Source organism: Chionomys nivalis, chromosome 10 (genome assembly GCF_950005125.1).
Source record: "Chionomys nivalis chromosome 10, mChiNiv1.1, whole genome shotgun sequence".
In the NCBI taxonomy this organism is placed as follows: domain Eukaryota; kingdom Metazoa; phylum Chordata; class Mammalia; order Rodentia; family Cricetidae; genus Chionomys; species Chionomys nivalis.
The window spans coordinates 25,729,791-25,754,352 of record NC_080095.1 but is presented as its reverse complement, the minus strand read 5'-3'; the positions used below and the strand labels follow the sequence as shown (position 1 = coordinate 25,754,352).

At 39.6% G+C, this 24,562-nt stretch overlaps 2 protein-coding genes and 1 non-coding gene across 3 annotated transcripts in view; 1 reads left to right on the top strand and 2 right to left on the bottom strand.

Annotated features, from left to right (window-relative positions):
- The window catches only part of Catsperb (cation channel sperm associated auxiliary subunit beta), a 176,294-nt gene that overhangs the window by 69,104 nt on the left and 82,628 nt on the right, over positions 1-24,562 (top strand). Inside the window, exon 14 of the mRNA XM_057782160.1 lies at positions 5,868-6,012. Within this exon, the coding sequence (XP_057638143.1) occupies positions 5,868-6,012 (145 nt within the window). The remainder of the gene's footprint in view (positions 1-5,867; positions 6,013-24,562) is intronic.
- Positions 603-1,263, bottom strand: LOC130882923 (60S ribosomal protein L9-like). Its single transcript, XM_057783055.1, has one exon. The coding sequence runs from the start codon at positions 1,261-1,263 to the stop codon at positions 685-687; it is 579 nt and encodes a 192-aa protein (XP_057639038.1). The 3' UTR covers positions 603-684.
- LOC130883267 (U6 spliceosomal RNA) lies at positions 13,116-13,223 on the bottom strand. Its single transcript, XR_009057952.1, has one exon. It is a non-coding gene; the product is annotated as a U6 spliceosomal RNA (small nuclear RNA).

The window sequence follows — 24,562 nt, the reverse complement described above, 5'->3', positions numbered from 1 at the left end:
TTTTAGATTCTTGTGTTGAGAGTTCTCTGTTTAGGTCTGTATTCCTTTTTTTTTTAAAAATTGGATTATTTGTTCTTTTGATGACCAAATCTTTTAGTTTTTTGTATATTTTGGAGATCAGACCTCTGTCTGATGTGGGGTTGGTGAAGATCTTTTCCCATTCTGTAGGCTGTCATTTTGTCTTGTTGAGCATGTCCTTTGCTTTACAGAAAATTTTCAGTTTGTTTATTAATTGTTTCTCTCAGTGTCTATGCTACTGGGGTTATATTTAGGAAGTGGTCTCCTGTGCCAAGGTGTTCAAGTGTACTTCCTACTTTCTCTTCTATGAGGTTCAGTGTGGTTGGTTTTATGTTGAGGTCTTTGACCCATTTGGACTTGAGTTTTGTGCATGGTGATAGATACGGTTTATTTTCATTCCTCTACATGTTGATATCCAGTTATGCCAGCACCATTTGTTGAATATACTTTCTTTTTTTCATTTTATAATTTTTATTTCTTTGTCAAAAATCAGGTGTTCATGGGTGTTTAGATTGATATCTGGGTCTTTAATTCAATTCCATTGGTCCTCTTCTCCTTTTTTTTTTTGTTTTTGTTTTTTTTTCAATACAAGTCTTTTATTGTCCCAAAAGACACCCCAAATCGTATTAAAATTCCGAGCTTGTTTCTGGGACTGGTACCTTAGGTCTACTCATCAGCCTGCTGCACTGTTCCCTTTTCAGACACATAGATACCATCCAAAAACTTCCTGATATCCTTGTTCTTAACTGTTGTGGCCTGCTGTATCAGAGCCGCCGAGTTTGAAACAAGTTCAGTATCATTTCCTTCAAGGATTAATTCATCCTTCTGGGCTTGAGAGACAGAACAAGCGACACCTGTCCTCATCCGAACCCTGCGGATGTATTTTTCACCCAAGAAATTTCGGATTTCAACCAAAGACCCATTCTCCTGAATAACGACGTTGATGGGGAAGTGAGCATACACAAACCTCATCTTGTAGCGGAAGCCCAGGGTAACACCCTTGATCATGTTTTGAACGTGGCTGCAGATGGTTCTGACGGTGGCCAGTTCCTTCCTTTTGCCCCACCATTTGTCAACCTGGAGCCTCTTCTTCTTCTTCCCAAGAAGGCTCAGCTCTACGTTGATGTGATTGAAGTCCCTCCGGAGGGTTCCTCTGGAGCCCTTCACAATGACTGTGCGCCCCTTCAGAGTGATGTCCACATCTTCTGGAATGTCGACCGTCTGATTGCTGAGAATGGTCTTCATTCTCGCAGTAGATGGGGCAAAGAGCCCTCTTCTCCTTCTTAAAAGAGGGCAGGGAACCCTACCCTGTGGGAAGTCCAAGCCCCCCCCCACTTCCAGGCCTAGGAAGCTTTGCATCCAAATACACTAGGGACCCAAAAAGCCAGTACATGCAGTTAAAACAAGTCCCAGTGCCATTATCAATGGCTTCTCAGTCAGCCCCCATTTTCAGCCACATTCCGAGAGTCTGGTTTGGTTGCATGCTCATTCAGTCCCGGTCCAGCTGATTTGGTGAGCTCCCATTAGAACAGGCACATTGTCTCAGTGGGTGGACCAACCCCTTGCCGTCCAGACTTCCTTGCTCATCTTCTCCCTCCTTCTGCTCTTCAACTGGACCTTGGGGGCTCAGTCTGTTGCTCTGATGAGGGACTTTGTCTCTATCTCCATCCGTCGCCAGACGAAGATTCTATGGTGATATTCAAGATAATCATCAGTGTGACTATGGGGCAAGGCCAGTTCAGGCACCCTCTACTCTACTGCCCAAGGACCTAGCTGGGGTCATCCCTGGATTGGCAAGAGATTTGGCTCTAGAGGGGCTCCTGTCTGTTTTTATGCCATTACCAATCTGTTTTCAGTACTAAAGTTCTGTAGGAGAATTTGAAGTCAGTTAATGTAATGTCTCCAGAAGTTCCTTTATTGTACAGGATTGTTTTGACTATCCTGGGTATTTTGCTTTTCCATATGAAATTGAAAACCATTCTTTTGAGGTCTTTGAAGAATTTTTTCTGAGATTTTCATGGACATTGCATTTAATCTGTAGATTTCTTTTTGTAAGATTGTCATTTTTACTATGTTAATTCTACCTATACAAGAGCATGGGTGAACTGCCGGGCGGTGGTGGCGCACGCCTTTAATCCCAGCACTCGGGAGGCAGAGGCAGGCGGATCTCTGTGAGTTCGAGACCAGCCTGGTCTACAAGAGCTAGTTCCAGGACAGGCTCCAAAACCACAGAGAAACCCTGTCTCGAAAAAGCAAAAAAAACAAAACAACAAAAAAAAAACAACAAAAAAAAAACAAGAGCATGGGTGATCTTTCCGCTTTCTGGTGTCTTCTTCAATTTCTTTCTTCCAAGATTTAAAGTTCTTGTCATACATGTCTTTTACTTGTTTAGTTAGAGTTACTCCAAGCTATTTTATTCTTTTTGTGGCTATAGTGAAGGGTGATGTTTCTCTGATTTCATTCTCAGCCCATTTAACATCTGTGTACAGGAGGGATACTGACTTTTTTGAGTTAATCTTGTATCCTGCTACAATACTGAAGGTGCTTATGAGTTGTAGAAGTTCCTTGGTAGAATTTTTGGGATCTCTTATATAAACTATGATGCCATCAGCAAATAGTGAGAGTTTGACTTCTTCTTTTCTGATTTGTATCCCCTTGATTTCCTTTGTTTTCTTATTGCTCTAGCTAGGACTTCAAGAACTATATTGAATAGATATGGAGAGAGTGAACAACTTTATCTTGTTCCTGATTTCAGTGGAATCGCTGGGAGTTTCTCTCCATTTAGTTTTTTTGTTTGCTGTTGGCTTGCTGTATATTGCCTTTCTTAGGTTTAGGTATGTTCCTTGTATCCCTGCTCTCTCCAGGACCTTTATCATAAAGGGTTCTTGTATTTTGTCAAAGACTTTTTCAGCATCTAATGAGATGATCATGTGTTTTTATTTTTCAGTTTGTTTATATGGTAGATTATATTGATAGATTTTTGTATTTTGAACCATCTCTGCATCTCTGGGATGAAGCCGACTTGATCATGGTGGATGACTTTTATGATATGTTCTTGGATTCGGTTGACCGTATTTTATTGAATATCTTTGCATCAATCAATGTTCATGAGGGAGATTTGTCTGTAATTCTCTTTCTTAGTAATGTCTTTATGTGGTTTGGGTATCAGGGTAATTGTAGCCTCATAAAAAGAATTTGGCAATATTCCTTCTGTTTCTATTGTGTATAATAATTTGAGGAATATTGATATTAGTTCTTTCAAAATCTTGTAGAATTCTGAGCTGAAACCATCTGGTCCTGAGAAATTTTTTGGTTGGAAGATTTTTGATGACTGTTTCTATTTCTTTAGCAGTTATAGGTGTATTTAATTTGCTCATTTGGTTTTGATTTAATTTTGGTAAGTGTTATTCATACAGAAAATTGTCCATTTCCTTTATTTTTTCCAGTTTTGTGGAGTACATGTTTGTGTTCACTTTAACAGTGTGATTTTTCCCCTGGAAACAAAAATTTTGATTACTGCAGTTAGTCAAGAAAGAAAACAGTGTTTCGCTGTTAGATTCTGAGATCTACATGACAGGGTACAGTTTTATTTTAAAGATGCAAGCTCTTCAATCATGAACTTCAAAGAATGATTTCTATTTGGATAGATAGTGGCTACAGACTCCAGAGATTCACAGTGTAATCTAGAATTTCTGTTCACATGATGACTGTCTTAGAACATCCGTTGTGTATGAATAACTTTCTCTAGCAATAACACCTATGGGAAGACAAGCAGTACCATTCTAAGGTCTCTGAAAACAGTCAGGGAAGCGAAACACAATGGCCCCACCTGCAGTCCCCACAGTCTGGAGGCTGAGATGGATGGAGCGCTGTCTGTCCAAGGCCAGTTTTGGCTTCAGCGTGAGATTCTGTCTCAGAAAAAGAACTCGGGAAACTAACAAGGCCTACTAAATGTTCAGGGTGATTTTTAGCACCTTACCTCATTGTTAATTCATTCAATCTTTCTCCACTTGACCTCACACGTACTTCATTCCTACTGAATCTGTGCCTCCCAATGTCCATAAAACCATCTTTATTTTAACAATGCTTATGATTTCTTGGCTTTCAGTCTCTACTGTATACAGAATTGAAGATGGAGAAAGGTGACATCCTGGTATTAGGGCTTCTTGAAACGCCCTTATTTCACTTCCTAAACTAATGGTTCAGAACCTCTAATTTCTCCTCTGGTCATTGACTTTTGTTCCCCACACATCCTGCTGCACACATTCTGTAGGAAATATGTTACACTCCTGAGCTTGTTCTCAATCTCCGTCCATGTTATTTTCTCTGTGTTACACTGACTGTAGTAGAATTCTAAGACTTTAGCTAACAGTTTGCTCTCATTTTTTGCCAATGTGACTACTTCATAGTTTTCTATTGTAGAATTCCTAGGCTATGGGTAGAAAACAAATTTTGGAAGAATTTGCTGTTCCTGTCAGATTCGATGGCATGTAAACCAGGAATATTGCCGATAGACTCTATGACTCACATTTTCCATGTGTGTATCTGAACATGGGCAATAAACAGCTGTACTTGAAGCGAAAAGGCTTTAGATGATGTTCAATAAAACTCATCTAAGAAGTGAGACAGAGTCCTATTCCTCATAGTGGGCTGAGGAATTAAGAGATCAAATACTCAGAACCACTTATGGAACAAAAGCACAATGGCTAATATAGAGATGATGGTAAGAGTGCTGGCAAAATGGATGATACTTGCGCTGGGGATAAAAGATCCCGGTGTACTATTCTCTTGGCCTTGTGGTCCTATATTTTGTTTTTCCTTGAGACAGTTTTACATGCTACTCCAGGCTAGCCTGGACCACACTGGATAGCCCAAGTTAGGCTTGAACTTGCCTGCCTCAGCCTTCCTAGTGCTAGAATTATAGCATTGTACCTCTGCTCCCAGCTTGGAGGGATAAAAGACACAATATAGATGCCATAATTTTTAAGGAAGACTAGAATCTAGGCCTGACAATGGAGGGGAGAATTAATAATAACAATAGCGAAAGAATTCATATAAAGTATTTTCAAAAGGAAAATTTAGTAGTTAAAAAGAGAAATGACACAAAGAGGCACTCCATTGAAACAAAAATAGAAAAAAACCTGCGAAGAGATGGTATAGCTTCTAAATGTCAGAAAAATACAAATAAAAAACACAATATGTGGCACTGGGAAGCTGTCTCGGCTGGTTTCACTTGCTCTGAAAGTTTGAGGACCTGAGTTCAAATCCCCAACACCAGTGTGAAAGGTTGAGCATGGCTGTGCATACTTATAGCAACTGCATTAGGGAACAGAGACAGGCAGATCCAGAGAGCTCACTGGCCAGCCAACATGTCCAAAGCAATAAACTTCCTGTTCAATAAAAGACTGCCTCAATCAGTCAGAGCACACAATAGAGGAATTCACTCATGCCATCCTGTAGTCTCCCCCATGACTGTAACACACATACGTACATACACACACACACGCATGCGTGTTCAAGAGAGAGAGAGAGAGAGAGACAGAGAGAGAGAGAGAGAGAGAGAGAGAGAGAGAGAGAGAGAGAGAGAGAAAGGAGAGAGAGAGAGAGGAGAGAATGAGAAGGCAGTAAAATGTCATTCAGTCACTCAGTTTCCTAATTGCTTCTGACAATACAAACCATTGGGAGGGTAAATCAAGTGGGTGAGTGGGAAAGTAGCCAGTGTGTGCCTTAGTTTGTCGTGGACATCGAGATGTGAGGAAAATAGTACTACATGGTTTCTCTTTTGTAGGGAGATCAGGCTAATAGGTAATTTTGAAAATTAGTGAGGTAATATCTCTTTATTTCTTTAGGTATGGCTTTCATTGGATGGTGGCAATACTTTTGAACAATTGTGTGACTTTCTCAGTAACTTTGTAAGGAAGACTGCTCATTGTTTTTATTCTTCATCTATATCTTTTATTACACAAAATGGAATAATTTACATGACAAAGGCAGGTAAGGAACATTCTTTTTGGGGTTTTAAGTTAGTTCTACATTTGGTTCAGAAATGTAAACTGTTTGAAAAATATGTATTAATCAACTAATAATAAGGCCCCAAATATAGCGGGTAATGGATTTGTTGACTCTACAGAGACAAATCATATGAACAGCCATAAAAAAGAACCCTGGGTTAGCATGCTGGCTGTGTTTTCAGTGCTTTTTCCATTTCCCAAACCAAATAATCATACATGCCACAATGGAGATATAATTTTGCTTCACATGTTATAGACAGTGTCTTATTTAATACTCACAACTGCAATGCCAAAGAAGGAAGTGTATGCTTTGGTTTTGCTGATGAAGTAGATACAGCTCAGGTCACAGAAACTTAAGAAGTGACACGATATGAATGATTGTTTTCTCTCCATCTTCACAGTTTTTTTGACTGAGTCAATGAAGCTGTCAGTTTGTTGCAAAATGAAAAAAAAAAGCTAATAGTGATTGATCTAACCTACAATTGCCTGCTCCCTTCCCATTCAGTTGAAAAAAACCAACCAGACTCGGGACCTGAATCATGAAGGGCATGGTCCTCGTGTTTCTGTGTCCCCCTGCTCTTCATTTTCAGTTTGCTATTCTGTCTTTTGAGTTTTTGAAATCTTCTTTTAGTGGAGTATTTTTCCTTTTTGTTAATGGTTTTTAATATGAATATGATTACATGATTTTCCCTTCCCTTTCTTCCTTCTGCCCCCTCCCATATAGCTCTCCCCACTTTGTCTCAAATTTGTATATTTTCATTAATTGTTGTGAAATATATGCACACAGGCACACAATCGTTCAATCCATACACTATATACAATATAACAATATATAATATAATGTTACCTGTATATATATATATTATTTCAACACTGAACATTTGATATTGGCAAACCTATAGGGACACTCTTTCCTAGGGAAGACTATTTCTCTTGCTCTCAGCACTCTTTACTTGCCTGTAGTTCTTTATCTAGTGTTGGAGCCATGAGACTTTCCCCTTTCACGTTATCATGTCTTTTGGCTTGTTTGGGAATCATATTGTAGAGGCTGCATAGGTATAGCTTCCACTATACACACAGAAGATACCATGACTTCCTGTTCTGGCTCTTACAGTCTTTCTTCCTACTCTTCCGCAATGTTGCCTGAGCCTTGGGTGCCAGAGTTGTATTGTCAATGTATCAGTTGTCGCTGGGAACCACATGATCTCTTGTCCTCTGCCTTTGGATTAGTTGGGCTTTCCTGTAATGGCTGTCTTTTAAAACTCTAAATTTCTTTAATAATGGGTCAAAGCTACATTCAACTATGGCTATAAGGATAAATATTTAGAATGCAGTTAGGAATTATAATGGCTTAGTAAGGTGGTGTTTATAGATTCTCTCTCTACTATTGCTAGTGGTATTAGCTGGGGTCATCCTTGTGGATTCCTTCGAGATTTCCTAGCACCAGGGTTCTCCCTAACCCCCAAATGCCCCCTGTACCAAGATATCTCATTCTTCTTCATGTCTGTCTTGCCCACAAACCACCCAACATGCTCCCTCATGTTCCCATTCCCCTAGTGTTCTCCCACCCCCAGTTAACCCAGGAGTTTCCCCTTCCCAGGAGAATCCAAGCATCTCTCCTTGGGCCCTCCTTTTTACCTAGCTTTTCTTGGGGCCATGGTTTGTAGCCTGGCTATCCTTTGCTTCTCATATAATATCCACTTAAGAATGAGTTCATGGTATTGTTTGTCTTTCTGGTTCTTGGTACCTCACTCAGGATGATTTTTATCGAGTTCCATTCATTTGCCTGCTAATTTTATGATGCCATTGCTTTTTAAAAACCACTTAGTAATACTCCATTGTGTAAATGTACCATGTTTTCTTTTTTTCTTGATTTTTATTGAGCTCTACATTTTTCTCTGCTCCCCTCCCTGATCTCCCCTCTCCTTCAACTCTCTCCCAAGGTCCCCAAGCTCCCAATTTATTCAGGAGATCTTGTCCTTTTCTACTTCCCATGTAGATTAGATCTATTATGTCTCTCTTAGAGTTTTCATTGTTGTCTAAGTTCTCTGGGATTGTGATTTGTAGGCTGGTTTTCTTTGCTTTATGTTTAAAAACCACTTATGAGTGAGTACATGTGATAATTGTCTTTCTCTGTCTGGGTTACTTCTCTCAAAATGATGTTTTCAAACTCCATCCATTTGCCTGCAAATTTCTTTTCCTTTTTTTTTTAAATATTTATTTATTTATTATGTATACAATATTCTGTCTGTGTGTATGCTTGCAGGCCAGAAGAGGGCACCAAACCCCATTATAGATGGTTGTGAGCCACCATGTGGTTGCTGGGAATTGAACTCAGGACCTTTGGAAGAGCAGGCAATGCTCTTAACCTCTGAGCCATCTCTCCAGCCCTTGCCTGCAAATTTCAAGATGTCATTATTTTTTTTCTGCTGTGTAGTATACCATTGTGTAAATGTATCACACTTTCCTTATCCATTCTTCGGTTGAGGGGCATTTAGGTTGTTTCCAGGTTCTGTCTATGACAAACAATGCTGCTATGAACATAATTGAGCACATGTCTGTCCTTGTGGCATGGTTGAACATCCTTTGGATATATACCCCAAAGTTGTATTGCTGGGTCTTGAGGAAGGGTATTTTCTGAGAAATCACCATACTGATATCCAAAGGGGCTGTAACCGCTCACACTCCCACCAGCAACGCAGGAGTTTTCCCTTTACCCCACAACCTCTCCAGAATAAGGTGTCATCAGTGTTTTTGATCTTGGCCATTCTTACAGGTGTAAGATTGAGTCTCAGAGTTGTTTTGATTTGCATTTCTCTGATAACTAAGGATGCTGAGCATTTCCTTAAGTGTCTTTCAGCCATTTTAGATTCCTTTGTTGAGAATTCTCTGTTTAGGTTTGTACTCCATTTTTTTATTAGATTATTGTTCTTTTGATGACCAATTTCTTGAGTTCTTTGTATATTTTGGAGATCAGACCTCTGTCTGATGTGGGGTTGGTGAAGATCTTTTTCCATTCTGTAGGCTGTCGTTTTTGTCTTGTTGACCATATCCTTTGCTTTGCAGAAGCTTTTCAGTTTCAGGAGGTCCCATTTATTAATTGTTTCTCTCAGTGTCTGTGCTTTAGGGGTTATATTTAGGAAGTGGTCTCCTGTGCCAATGCGTTCAAGTGTACTTCCCATTTTCTCTTCTATGAGGTTCAGTGTGGCTGGCTTTATGTTGAGGTCTTTGATCCATCTGGACTTGAGTTTTGTGCATTGTGATAGATATGGGTTTATTTTCATTCTTCTACATGTTGATATTCAGTTATGACAGCACCATTTGTTAAATATGCTTTCTTTTTCCATTTGATATATTTTGCTTCTTTTTCAAAAATCAGGTATTCAGGTGTTGAAAATTGTGTGGATTAATATTAGTGTCTTCAATTCAATTCCATTGGTCCTCCTGTCTGTTTTTATGCAATTACCAAGCCGTTTTCAGTAATATAGCTCTGTAGTAGAGTTTGAAGTCAGAGATTATGATGCCTCCAGAAGTTCTTTTATTGTACAGGATTGTTTTTGGCTATCCTGGGTTTTTTGCTTTTCCATATGAAGTTGAGTACTGTTCTTTCAAGGTCTTTGAAGAATTTTTCTGGGATTTTCATGGGCATTGCATCGAATCTGTAAATTGAGTTAGGTAAGATTGCCACTTTTACTATGTTCATTCTACCTGTCCAAGAACATGGGAGATCTTTCCACTTTCTGGTGTCTTCTTAAATTTCTTTCTTCAAAGATTTAAAGTTCTTGTCATACATGTCTTTTACTTGTTTGGTTAGAGTTACTCCAAGATATTTTATGCTGTTTGTGGCTATTGTGAAGGGTGATGTTTCTCTGATTTCATTCTCAGCCCTTTTATCATCTGTATACAGGAGAGCTACTGATTTTTTTTTGAGTTAATCTTGTATCCTGCTACCTTATGGAAAGTGTTTATGAGTTATAGAAGTTCCTTGGTAGAATTTTTGGGATCACTTATGTAAACTATCATATCATCAGCAAATAGTGAGAGTTTGACATCTTCTTCTCTGATTTGTATCCCCTTGATCTCTTTTCGGTGTCTTATTGCTCTAGCTAGGACCTCAATAAATACTATATTGAATAGAAATGGAGAAGTGGACAACTTGTCTTGTTCCTGATTTCAGTGGTAGTACTGTAAGTTTCTCTCCATTTAGTTTGATGTTGGCTGTATATTGCCTTTATTGTGTTTAGGTATGTTCCTTGTATCCCTGCTCTCTCCAAGACCTTTATCATGAAGGTATGTTGTATTTTATCAAAAGCTTTTTCAGCATCTAATGAGATGATCATGTGGTTTTTATTTTTCAGTTTGTTTATATGGATTGTTTTAACTGTCCTGCTCTTTTTCCCGTATGAAGCTGAGTATTGTTCTTTTGAGGTCTGTGAAGAATTGTTTTGGGATTTTGATGGGGACTGCATTGAATTTTTAGATTACTTTTGCTAAGACTGTTATTTTTTACTATGTTAATCCTACCAATTTATGAGCATGGGAGATCTTCCAATTTTCTCATCTCTTCTCCAATTTTTTTAAAGTTCTTGTCATGTAGGTATTTCGCTTGTTTGGTAATTGTTACCCTAAGATATTTTATATTATTTGTGGCCATTGCAAAGGGTGATGCTCCTCAGCCCATTTATCATTTGTATAGAGGAAGGCTACTGACTTTTTTGAGTTGATCTTGTATCCAGCCACATTACTGGAGGTGTGTATCAGCTGGAGGAGTTCTCTGATAGAATTTTTGGTGTCACTTATGTATACTGTTGTATCATCTGCAAATACCTAAAGTTTGACTTTTTCTTTCTAGTTTGTACCCACTTAATCTCCTTTTGTGTCTTATTGCTCAAGCTAGAACTTCAAGTACTATATTGAAGAGATAGGGAGAGAGTGCACAAGCCTTGTCTTGTTTCTGATTTCAGTGGACTCACTTTAGTTTCTCTACATTTAGATGTTGGTTGTTGGCTTGCTGTATATTGCTTTTACTATGTTTAGGTATGTTCTTTGTATACCTGGTCTTTGCAAGACCTTTATCATGAAGGGGTGTTGGATTTTTTTCAAAGGCTTTTTCAGCATTTAATGAAATGATCATGTGTTTTTTTCTTTCAGTTTGTTTATGTCATACATTACATTGACAGATTTTCTGCATTTCTGGGATGAATCTTAATTCGATCATGGTGGATGATTTTTTTTTTGATGTGTTCTTGGATTCAGTTTGCCACTATTTTATTGAGTATTTTTGCACCAATGTTAATGAGAAAGATTGTTCTGTGATTCTCTTTCCTTGTATGGTTTGGGTATCTGGGTAACTGTAGCCTGATTTAAAAAGTGGCAACATTTCTTCTGTTTCTATTGTGTAGAACAATTTTAGTAGTATTGGTATTAGCTCTTCTTTGTAATTCTGGTAGAATTCTACACTGAAACCATCTGGCCCTGGGCATTTTATTTTGGTTGGGAGACTTTTGATGACTGCTTCTATTTCCATAGGGGTTATAGGTCTATTTAAATTGTTTATCTGATTTGATTTAATTTTGGTATGTATTATCTATCAAGTTAATTGTCTATTTCTTCTTGATTTTACAATTGTGAAGTACAGGCATTTGAAGTATGACCTAATGATTCTCTTGATCCTCAGTGTCTGCTATGTCCTCCTTTTTATTTCTGATTTTGTTAATTTGGATCTTCTCTCTCTGATTTTTGGTTAGTTTGGATAAGGGTTTGTCTAGCTTGTTGATTTTCTCAAAGAACCAACTCTTTGTTTCATTGATTCTTTGTATTGCTCTTTCTTTCTATTTAATTGATTTCATCCCGGAGTTTGATTATTTCTGTTGTGTATTCCTCTTAGGTGATTTTGCTTCTTTTTGTTCTAGAACAAAGCTCTTTGTTTCATTGGTTCTTTGCAGTGTTCTCTGTGTTTCTGTGGTATTGTTTTCAGTCCTAAATTTGATTATTTCCTGTCATCTACTCATGGATGAGTTTGCTTCTTTTTGTTCTAGAACTTTCAGGTGTGATATTAAGTCGCTAGTATGAGATTTCTCCAAATTCTTTGTGTGGGCACTTAGTGATATGAACTTTCCTCTTAGATTTGCTTTATTGTGTCCCATAAGTTTGTAATTGTGGATTAATTTTTATTGAAATCTAGGAAGTCTTTAATATCTTTAATTTTTCCTTGACCCACTGATAATTCAGTTGAGAGTTGTTATTTTCAGTGAGTTTGAAGGCTTTCTGCAATTATAGTTGCTCTTTTCTAACTTTAAGCCATGGCCTTCCGAGGGGGTTACTCCAATTTTTTTCCATTTCTTTTGAGATTTGTTTTTTGACCAAGTATGTGGTCAGTTTTAAAGAAGGTTCCATGAGGTGCTGAGAAGAAGTTATATTCTTATTTGTTTGGCTGAAATATTCTGTAGATGTCTGTTAAGTACATTTGAGTCACACTATCTGTTAGTTCCTTTGTTTCTCTCTTAAGTTTCTGCCTGGCAGACCTGACCCTTGGAGAGAATGGGGTGTTGAAGAGTCCCACCATTAATGTCTGGGGTTTGATGTATGATTTAAGCTTTAGTAATATTTCTTTTACAAGTGTGGGTGCCGTTGTATTTGGGGCATAGATGTTCAGAATTGAGACTTCATCTCGATGCAATTTTCCTTTGATGAATATGAAATGTCCCTCTCCATCTCTTTTGGTTAATTTTGGTTTGAAGTCTATTTTGTTAGCTATTAGGATAGCTACACTGACTTGCTCCTTAGGTCCACTTGATTGGAAAATCTTTTCACAACACTTTACTCTGAGGTAATATCTGTCTTGGAAGTTAAGGTGTGTTTTTTTGTATGCAGCAGAAGGATGTGTCCTGTTTTCGTATCCATTCTGTTAGTCTGTGTCTTTTTATTAGCAAATTGAGTCCATTGATATTAACAGATATTAATGACCAGTGTTTGTTAGTCCCACTATTTTTGATTTTGGTCGTGGTGGTGGTAGTGTGTTTCTCTGTGTGTGTGTGTTTGCTTGTGCTTGCTCTCCATGTGTTTTGCTGGTGTGCAATTATCTATACAAATATAAAATGCTTCAGGAATTTGCATTTCATCCATGCACAAGGACCATGCTAATCTTCTCTATATCATTCCAATTTTAGTATATGTGTTGCTGAACTGAGCGACATTTTCTTTCTTTTTTCTTTTCTTTTCTTTTATTCTTTTTTGATTAAAATTTCCGCCTCTTCCCCATTTCCCATTTCCCTCCCCCTCCTCCCACATATTGCCCCCTCCCCCCACACCCCTCCCCCATCCCCACTCCTTTTCTCCTCCCCCCACTCCATTCCCCCTCCCTCTCCATACTGAAGAGCAGTCCAAATTCCCTGCCCTGCGGGAAGACCAAGGTCCTCCCACTTCTATCTAGGTCCAGGAAGGTGAGCATCCAAACAGGCTAAGCTCCCACAAAGCCAGTTCATGTATTAGGATCGAAACCTAGTGCCATTGTCCTTGGCTTCTCATCAGCCTTCATTGTCCACCATGTTCAGAGAGTCTGGTTTCAACCCATGCTTATTCAGTCCTAGTCCAGCTGGACTTAGTGAGCTCCCAATAGATCAGTTCCACTGTCACAGTGGGTGGGTGCACGCCTCGTGGTCCTGACTTCCTTGCTCATGTTCTCCCTCCTTCTGCTCCTCATTTGGACCTTAAGGGCTCAGTTCGTTGCTCCAAATTGGGTCTCTGTGGCTATCTCCATCCATCGCCAGATGAAGGTTCTAAGGTGATATGCAAGATATTCATCAGTATAGGATAGGGTCATTTCAGGTTCCCTCTCCTCAGTTGCCCAAGGTACCAGCTGGGGACATTTCCCTGGACACTTGCGAGCCCCTCTAGAGTCAAGTCATTGCCAACCTTAAGATGGCTCCATTAATTAGGATATATATTTCGCTGCTCCCGTATCCACCCTTCCTATATCCCAACCATCCCATTCCCCCAAGCTCCTCCCATCCTCCCCTTCTCACGTTTCTCACCCCATTTCCCCTTAGCCCCATGCCACCTCACCCGCAAGTTCCCAGTTTTTGCCCGGCAATCTTGTCTACTTCCCCTATCCAGGCGGATGACTATACGTATTTCTTTGGATTCACTTTCTTATTTAGCTTCTCTAGGATCACAAATTATATGCTCAATGTCCTTTATCTATGGCTAGAAACCAATTATGAGTGTGTACATCCCATGTTCCTCTTTTTGAGTCTGGGATACCTCACTCAGGATAGTGTTTTCTATTTCCATCCATTTGCATGCAAAATTTGAGAAGTCATTGTTTTTTACCGCTGAGTAGTACTCTAATATGTAGATATTCCACACTTTCTTCATCCATTCTTCCATTGAAGGGCATCTAGGTTGTTTCCAGGATCTGGCTATTACAAACAATGCTGCTATGAACATAGTTGAACAGATACTTTTGTCATATGATAGGGCATCTCTTGGGTATATTCCCAATAGTGGTATTACTGGATCTTGGGGTAGGTTGATCCCAAATTTCCCGAGAAACTGCCACACTGCTTTCCAAAGTGGTTGCACAAGTTTGCATTCCCACCAGCAATGGATGAGTGTACCCCTTACTCCACAACCTCTCCAGCAAAGGCTATCCTTGGTGTTTTTGATTTTAGCCATTCTGACAGGTGTAAGATGGTATCTCAAAGTTGTTTTAATTTGCATTTCCCTTATCGCTAAGGAGGTTGAGCATGACCTTAAGTGTCTTTTGGCCATTTGAATTTCTTCTGTTGAGAATTCTCTGTTCAGCTCAGTGCCCCATTTTATAATTGGGTTGATTAGCCTTTTACGGTCTAGTTTCTTTAGTTCTTTATATATTTTGGAGATCAGACCTTTGTCTGTTGCAGGGTTGGTGAAGATCTTCTCCCAGTCAGTGGGTTGCCTTTTTGTCTTAGTGACAGTGTCCTTTGCTTTACAGAAGCTACTCAGTTTCAGGAGGTCCCATTTATTCAATGTTGTCCTTAATGTCTGTGCTGCTGGGGATATATGTAGGAAGGGATCTCCTGTACCCATATGTTGTAGAGTACTTCCCACTTTTTCTTCTATCAGGTTCAGTGTGTTCAGACTGATATTGAGGTCTTTAATCCATTTGGACTTGAGCTTTGTGCACGGCGATAGATATGGATCTATTTTCATTCTTCTACAGGTTGACAACCAGTTCTGCCAGCACCATTTGTTGAAGATGCTTTCTTTCTTCCATTGAATACTTTTAGCTCCTTTATCAAAAATCAGGTGTTCATATGTTTGTGGGTTAAAATCAGGGTCTTCTACTTGGTTCCATTGATTGACTTCTCTGTTTTTATGCCAATACCAAACTGCTTTCAATACTGAAGCTCTGTAATAGAGTTTGAAGTCAGGGATGGTAATGCCTCCAGACGATCCTTTATTATATAAGATTGTTTTGGCTATCCTGGGTTTTTTGTTTTTCCATATAAAGTTGATTAATGACCTCTCAAGATCTGTGAAGAATTTTGATGGGGATTGCATTGAATCTATAAATTGCCCTTGGTAGAATTGCCATTTTTACTATGTTTATCCTCCCAATCCAATAGCAAGGGAGATCCTTCCATTTTCTGGTATCCTCCTCAATTTCTTTCTTCAAAGACTTAAAGTTCTTGTCAAATAGATCTTTCACTTCCTTGGTTAGGGTTACCCCAAGATATTTTATGTTATTTGTGGCTATCGTGAAGGGTGATGCTTCTCTGATTTCCCTCTTTGCTTCCTTATCCTTTGTGTATAGGAGGGCAACTGATTTTTTGGAATTGATCTTGTATCCTGCTACGCTACTAAAGGTATTTATCAGCTGTAGGAGTTCTTTGCTGGAGTTTTTGGGGTCGCTTATGTACACAATCATATCATCTGCAAATAATGAAAGCTTAACTTCTTCCTTTCCAATTTGAATCCCTTTGATCCCCTTATGTTGTCTTATTGCTGTCGCTAGAATTTCAAGCACTATATTGAAGAGGTATGGAGAGAGTGGACAGCCTTGTTTTATTCCTGATTTTAGTGTAATAGCTTTGAGTTTCTCACCATTTAATTTGATGTTAGCTGTCGGCTTGCTATAAATAGCTTTTATTATATTTAGGTACGACCCTTGTATCCCTAATCTCTCTAAGACCTTTATCATAAAGGGATGTTGAATTTTGTCAAATGCTTTTTTAGCATCTAATGAAATGATCATATGGTTTTTATCTTTCATTTATTTATATGATGGATTACATTGATAGATTTTCATATGTTGAACCAGCCCTGCATCCCTGGGATGAAGCCTACTTGATCATAATGGATAATTTTTCTAATGTGTTCTTGGATTCAGTTTGCAAGTATTTTATTGAGGATTTTCGCATTGATGTTCATGAGTGAGATTGGCCTGTAGTTCTCCTTCTTGGTTGGGTCTTTGTGTGGTTTTTGTATCAGAGTAACTGCAGCTTCATAAAAGGAATTTGGCAATGACTTCTCTGTTTCTATATTGTGAAATACATTAAGGAGTATAGGTATTAGGTCTTCTTGGAAGTTCTGGTAGAATTCTGCATTGAAGCCATCTGGACCTGGGCTTTTTTGGTAGGGGTTTTTTATAACAACTTCTAATTCTTCGCGACTAACAGGTCTATTTAGGTTGTTCACCTGGTCCTGGTTTAACTTTGGTATATGGTACTTATCTAAAAAAGTGTCCATTTCTTTTACATTTTCCAGTTTTGTGGCATACAGGCTTTTGTAGTAAGATCTAATGATTCTCTGAATTTCCTCTGTGTCTGTGGTTATGTCTCCCTTTTCGTTTCTGATCTTGTTAATTTATATATTCTCTCTCTGCCGTTTGATTAGTTTGGATAGGGGTTTATCAATCTTGTTGATTTTCTCCAAGAACCAGCTTTTTGTTTTGTTGATTCTTTGGATTGTTTTCTGTGTTTCTATTTTGTTGTTTTCAGCCCTCAGTTTGATTATTTCCAGTCTTCTACTCCTCCTAGGTGAGTCTGCTTCTTTTTTTTCTAGAGCTTTCAGGTGGGCTGTTAAGTCTCCAATGTGTGCTTTCTCCATTTTCTTTAAGTGGGCACTTAATGTTATTAACTTTCCTCTTAGCACTGCTTTCATAGTGTCCCATAGGTTTGAGTATGTTGAGTCTTTGTTTTCATTGAATTCAAGAAAAGACTTTAATTTCTTTCTTTATTTCTTCCTTGATCCAGGTGTGGTTCAGTAGTTGACTGTCCAGTTTCCATGAGTTCGTAGGCTTTCTGGGGATAGCATTGTTGTTGAATTCTAACTTTAATCCATGGTGATCTGATATGACACAGGTGGTTACTAATATTTTTTTGTAACTGTGTAAGTTAATTTGTTACCGAGTATGTGGTCAATTTTCGAGAAGGTTCCATGAGCTGCAGAGAAGAAGGTATATTCTTTCCTATTTGAGTGGAATGTTCCATAGATGTCTGTTAAGTCCATTTGATTCATTACCTCCCTTAATCCTCTTTTATTCTCTGTTTGGTTTCTGTCTGATTGACCTGTCCATTGGTGAGAGAGGAGTGTTGAAATCTCCTACTATTAGTGTGTGTGGTTTGATGACTGCCTTGAGTTTTAGTAATGTTTCTTTTACATAAGTGGGTGCTTTTATATTAGGGGAATAGATATTCAGGACTGAGACTTCATTCTGATGGATTGTTCCTGTTATGAGTAAAAAATGTCCCTCTTCATCTCTTCTGATTGATTTTAGTTTGAAGTCAACTTTGTTAGAAATTAGTATGGCCACACCTGCTTGTTTCTTAGGTCCATTTGCTTGATAAACCTTTTCCCAGCCCTTTACTCTGAGTAGATGTCTGTCTTTGTGGTTGAGGTGTGTTTCTTGTAAACAGCAGAATGTTGGATCCTGTTTTCGTATCCAATCTCTTAGCCTGTGCCTCTTTATAGGTGAGTTGAGTCCATTGATATTAAGTGATATTAATGACCAGTGGTTGTTAACTCCAGTTCTTTCTTTCTTTCTTTCTTTCTTTCTTTCTTTCTTTCTTTCTTTCTTTCTGTAGTAGAGTTTATGTGTTTCCCTTCTTCAAGTAGTGCTAGTGAAGGGTCATTAGATGTCTGAGTTATTGTGGGCATTGTTGGACTCCTTGGGTTGTGATTTTCCTTCAATTACTTTCTGTAAGGCTGGATTTGTGGCTACGTATTGTTTAAATTTGTTTTTATCCTGGAAAATTTTGTTTTCTCCATTTATAGTGAACGAAAGCTTGGCTGGGTATAGTAGTCTGGGCTTGCATCCATGGTCTCTTAGTTTCTGCAGTACATCTATCCAGGACCTTCTGGCTTTCATGGTTTCCATAGAGAAGTCAGGTGTAAGTCTGATAGGTTTACCTTTATAAGTAACTTGACCTTTTTCCTTTGCAGCTCTTAATATTCTTTCTTTATTCTGTATGTTTTGTGTTTTGATTATTATATGATGAGGAGATGGTTTTTTTTGATCCAGTCTATTCGGTGTTCTGTATGCTTCTTAAACCTTCAAAGGAATATCTTTCTTAAGGTTGGGAAAGTTTTCTTCTATAATTTTATTAAATATATTTTCTGGACCATTGAGCTGTACTTCTTCTCCTTCTTCTATCCCCATCATTCTTAGGTTTGGTCTTTTTATTGTGTCCCAGATTTCCTGAATGTTTTTGATGAGAATTTGTTGGTTTTGCTGTTTTCTTTGATCAGTGTGTTTATTTTCTCTATGGTATCTTCAGTGTCTAAGATTCTTTCTTCTATCTCTTGTAATCTGTTGGTAGTACTTGTCTCTGTAGTTCCTGTTCGTTTATCCAAATTTTCCATCTCCATTCTTCCCTCGGTTTGTGTTTTCTTCATTACTTCCATTTCATTCTTCAAGTCTTGAACCGTTTCCCTTACCTGTTTGATTGCTTTTTCTTGTTTCTCTTGGGTATCTTTGAGAGATTTATTCATTTCCTCTACCTTTTTGTTTGTAATCTCTAATTGATTATGGCAATTTTTCACCTTCTGTTTAAGGTACTCTATTATTTTCATATAATTCACTTTTGAGTCGAATTTTTCTAATTCTTCTGGAATAGGGTGTACAGTTTTTCTTATTTCGGGATTCCTGGACTCTGGTGATGTCACGTTGCCTTTCAGGTTGTTAAAGGAATTCTTGCATTGGCGCCTGCCCATCTCTTCCTTCAAATAGAGCCAGGAGAGGCCTGGTGTCTTGGTCCAGTTTTTGCGGTGACTAACTCCCTGGGTGTATCTCCTCAGTGTAGGGGTAGGAACCGTTCCCTTCCAGATGGACTCCTCAACACCAAATAATGGACACCTGGTAGTCCAATGACCCGCGGACAAAAAGGGGGAATGTGGGGGGTAGGATGGGGTCGAGTAGAACACAGGCGACCCTGCAGCACAAGCTGGAGGTGCCTGCGCTCCCTTTCGGCGGTTCTTGAGGCCTGCCCAGTAGGCAGGCACTCACCACTCCGAGTGGGTAGCCTTAGTGTAGGAGCAGGAAGCTGTTCCTCAGCAAAGGACCTTGCAGACAAGGCAGGCTTGGGGGGGCTGTGTAGGAAAGAAAGCCCTGCAGCAGGAGCTGGGGGAGGGGGTTTGTGCTCTCTTCCGGGACAGTCAGCCCCTGGATAGCACACACTCACCCGTCCAGAAGGAACTTCTCAGCACCTACACAGGGACACCTGGTAGCCCAATGAGCCAGGGACAAAGGGAAGAATGTGGCAGGCAGGGCGGGTCCAGAAGAGCACAGCAGACCTGCAGCCCCAGCCGCAGGGGCCTGCGCCCCCTCGCGGGGGACCTTGAGGCCTGCCCTCTAGTCAGGCACTCACCATGCTGGGTGGGTAGCCTTAGTGTAGGAGCAGGAAGCAGTAACTCAGCAAAGGACCTTGCAGACAAGCCTGAACGACATTTTCAAATCCTGAGTAGTTTTATTTGTTTCCTTCCACCATTTGTCTGTATTTTCCTGGATTTCTTTAAGGGATTTATTCATTTCCTCTTTGAAGACCTCTATCATCTTCATATAGGCTGTTTTAAGGTCTTTTTCTTGTGTTTCAGCTGTTAGAATATTGAGAGCATGCTGCAGTAGGGTTGCTGGGCTCTACTGGAGGCATTATTGATTGTTTTTACACTGGCATTGTGGCATTTGGGATTGGGGGATGATTATAGGTGCTGATTTCTGGTTTGTCTTGGGTGGGTGTTGTTCCGTGGTTCCTGTTTTCTCTCTGGATTTTAGGAGAGTGTGATGGCTGTGTGCTGCCTGGTGGGAAATTTTCTCTGGACCTCATAGATGTAGACATCGAGGGTTCTAGGTAAAATGTGCTTCTGATTGGGAGCTGATACTTAGAAATGGGGATAGGCTAGGAGTCTGAAGGGTTTCACAGAAGGTAGGAGAACAGAGTCTACAACCAGGCTCTGATTATTTAGTCTTTTTGGAATGGGAATAGACAAGAGGTTAGGTCTGTTATAATGCTGAAGATGAGACTGGGGAGGAGGGAAGATAGATCTACAGTCAGCCTCCCTAATTCCATGGCAGGAAAGTCCTGTGGGTAATTAGGGGATGCAGGTGAAGTTGCAGACAGAGATAAAGCAACAAGTGGTGGTGGGGGAGGGGCATTAGGAGGGGAAGCTCTGTGGGATCCACAGAAGATGGGGGTGGTGAGGAAGAAATGTTGCAGCAGGTGTTCTAGGGATGCCGAGCTAGGCAGGAGACTGGGGACGGGGTTTGGATTTGCAGGAGAGTAGGGAATCCTGAAGGTCTGCTCACCTGGTGCCTTTGCGGGAAATGCCTGCTAGTGATGGAGGTTAGGATAATGGGATGACTTAGGGGAAGGGAGGTTGGAGGAGAAGGTCTTTGTGATTCACTGGGGATGGGATCAGAGAGGAAAGGGAGCAAAGCAGGTAGGTGATCTGCTACAGAGCTGGGAATGGCACTGAGGGATTGGAACCAGAGAAGCAGAGGCCACCTTAATTTTATTAACAAAAATCTGACTATAATTCTCCCTATCTTTGGTTGTTTATATTTCAGCAGTTGCTGAAGGAGTCAAATGGACCACAGTTATTCATTGTCTCACACAGCATTCTCATAGTGGCAATATCAAGCATCTGTGGTTGTTCCTAATGTTAATATTTTATTCTGCAAAGAAGGTAGAATTTACACCAGGAACCCTGAGCTCCTGGTTTGAGGAAATTTTTTTTTTTTAATGAACTATGCATTCAATGCTACTACATCCAAGTCCCTTGTAAACATTGCAAGTATTCCAACGGAAATAACACAGCTGATAAAAAGGTGAACTAAACAATTAAATAACACCAGATGAGTAAATCCTGATGCAGTAGCATTAGAAACATACACACATATGAGAGCAGAACTCCAAAATTCTCAATCCTACAGCGCTGGCATCTAATAGAGCGGGTGTCAATTCCTGGACAGAGAACTCAAAAGAATAATTTAAGTATGTTCAAAGAATAAAATGAGTTCCTGATTGTATACTCAAACAGATGAATGAAAATAATAAAGGCTATAGAAGGTATCAAAGATGAAGCCAAGAGAGGTAGGAAAACAATCTAAATTGCTGGAAATGAAAAACATAAGTCAAATAAAAAGCACTCCTGGAAGTCTCCCCAGCAGGCTAGGTCAAGAGGAAGACAAAATAGCTGATCCTGAAGATGAGCGATAAAACTAAAACAATAAAACAGTGACAAAGATTCAATAACAAAAGGATGTCAGGTGCAATTTCAAGAGATATACAATACTCTAAAAAGACCAAATTTATTGATAATAGGCATAGAGGTAGAAAAAATCTTGTTCCAAAGGCACAGAAACCATTTTTTAAAAAGAATCATAACAAATAACTTCTCTGAGTAAGAAAAAGAGATGACAGTCTTTATGCAGGAAGCATTTTTTCTTTTTTTAAATTGATTTTTATTGAGCTCTACATTTTTCTCTGTTCCCCTCCCTGCCTCTTTCCTCCCCCTGCAGGAAGCATTTAGACACTAAATAGGCAGACCGGAAAGGAAACTCCCCATATCATTATAATCAAAACAATAAAGCCACATAACAAAAACACTAGGAAGGGAGAGGCATCAAGTCCCATATCAAGTCAGGTCCATCAGAATAACTGCAAATTATTCACCGGAAGCTTTCAAAGCAAAGAGAGCAAGGTTTGCTGTACTGCAAGTTTTAAAAGACAGCAGCAGCTAACCCCAGACTATTTCCAGTAAAGCAATCTGTCATAACTACAGGAAAAATTAAAACTTTCAATGATAGAAATAGGCTAACATAATGTATGACCACTGATTCAACTCATTTGCTGCCTCCAAGAAACACGTCTCACCTTATAAAGCAGATGTGATCATATATCGAAGGGAGGAGAAAAGGTGTTTCATGCATATGGGCCTAGAAGACCCATGCATTGTTGTTCTAGTATATGGCAAAGTCGATTTCAAAGCCTCGAATGAGAAAAGATGAAGATGAACACTTTACACTGATTTAAGGAAAAATTCGTCAAGCAGACAATATGATATGCCTCCAATACAGGTACAGACAATTGTATCTGTAGTAAGCTTTCTTTTGGGCCACCAACCAGCTCCCAATTATGACATGGAGACTTATCAGTTACGAATGCTAGAACTTATCTTATGCTTGTGCCGCTAGCTCTTATAGCTTATTTTACCATTTCTCTTCAGCTAGGTTTTGCCATGGGGATATTTTCCTTCCTTCTTTCCTTCTTTCCTTCTTTCTTTCTCTCCTTCCTTCCTTCCTTCCTTCCTTCCTTCCTTCCTTCCTTCCTTCCTTCCTTCCTTCCTTCCTTCCTTCCTTCCTTCTTGCCTGCCTGCCTGCCTGCCTGCCTGCCTGCTTGCCTTTTTCTTTCTATAAGTCCTACTTCCTTGCTTGCTCTATGTCTGGCTGGCTGGTGACTGCCTGGCTCACTGTCTCACTAGCCCTGGCTATTTTCCCTCATTCTCCTTCTCTCTTCTCAAGCCTAGATTCCTCCTCCAATTTATTTGCTTTGCCTTCCAACTCTGTCTATCCCAAATCACTATACAGAGAGAAATCACTAAGATCAACATAGAACTCAATAAAAAAATGAAAACAGAGACCAAGAATCAATGAAAGAAAGAGTTGGTTCTTTAAAGAGATAAGGAAGACCAATAGCAGATACAAAAGTTGGTGTTACAGCAAATACCAGGGAAATTCACAAATCATCAGCTCTTATTTAAAAACATATACTTTACTAAATTGTGAGATCTAAAAGAATTTTTAAATTTCTGGATATGTGTGACCTCCCAAAAGTAAGCCAAGATGAAATAAACCATGTAAATGTCTCTAACAAGCAGTAAGACTGAAGCAATTAATTAGAATCTCCCACAACAGCAACAAAACATCCAGCTCCTGTTGAACTGTTATTTTACTACACCTTCAAGGGACTAACACCAATCCTTACCAAACTATTCAATAAAATAGAAATGAAGAAACATTACCAAACTTTCTCTCTTGTTGAAAACAGGGCATCATACTATGCAGCCCTGGCTGATCAACCTGGAACATAAGAAGTGTACCAGGCTGGCCTCAGACTTGCAGAAATACACCTTTGCCGCGGACTGACTCTCTTGGAGATCGAAGACCGAGGGAGAACAAGGGTGAAGGCTTAGGAGAACCCAGGATTCGGCGAATGACAGACAGACACAACTCTAATGAGATTTGAATCTGCTGCAACTTTACTGAAATTCAAGCATCACTTTTAAGAGATTACAGAAGGAAGTTGGCAGACATAAAAGTTTCCATAGAAAAATGATTACAAACAATTAATTATTCTCAGCAAGTCTTGTGGTCAGGGCCAGGTGGGCAGAGCTTTTCTTTGAAATTCGTCTCACACCACTAACTAACTGTGCTTTCTCATGGCCCTAAATCATATCTGCCCTCAAGGTAACCAAGGTAACCCAAACACCATTCTTCAGGATTCCACCCCCAGGGTTTGTTCCAATATTGAATGACTGACTTCATGTTATCAAGAATAGCCTGCCTTTCTTTCCTATCTAAAATGTACCAGGGGTTTCTCATTCTGGCTAGCCTCTCCATAAATGGTAACTCATGCCATTCCATACATTTTCCTTCATAATTTACCCATCTTCTACCAAATCTCCTACCATGAGCTCTTTCTGTTCTAGGGTATCTATAAATTCCCCCAGAGAGTGAGCTGGAGTTTTAATCATAACATTAATGGCCTGAATCAAGGGAGGGAACTGACGCATCAGTTCCTCCGTATTCAAGGAGCCGTTGGAGATGCTTCCTGGTTCCTTGAACAGATTAAGTTTTTGTCAAGAGAAAAATAGAACAGAAGCAGAGTCAATGCAAGAAACCATCGCCAGGAACAAAGTGAACGAGATCGTTGAGGCTGATCAGGCACCTCAACTCGAGCAGACTGCCAGGGAACCACCGGGGGCCAAGCTCCAGGAAGCACGAGCCCCTCATTTTGAGACGGCCACCACCTGAGAGGCATTTTGTCACACAG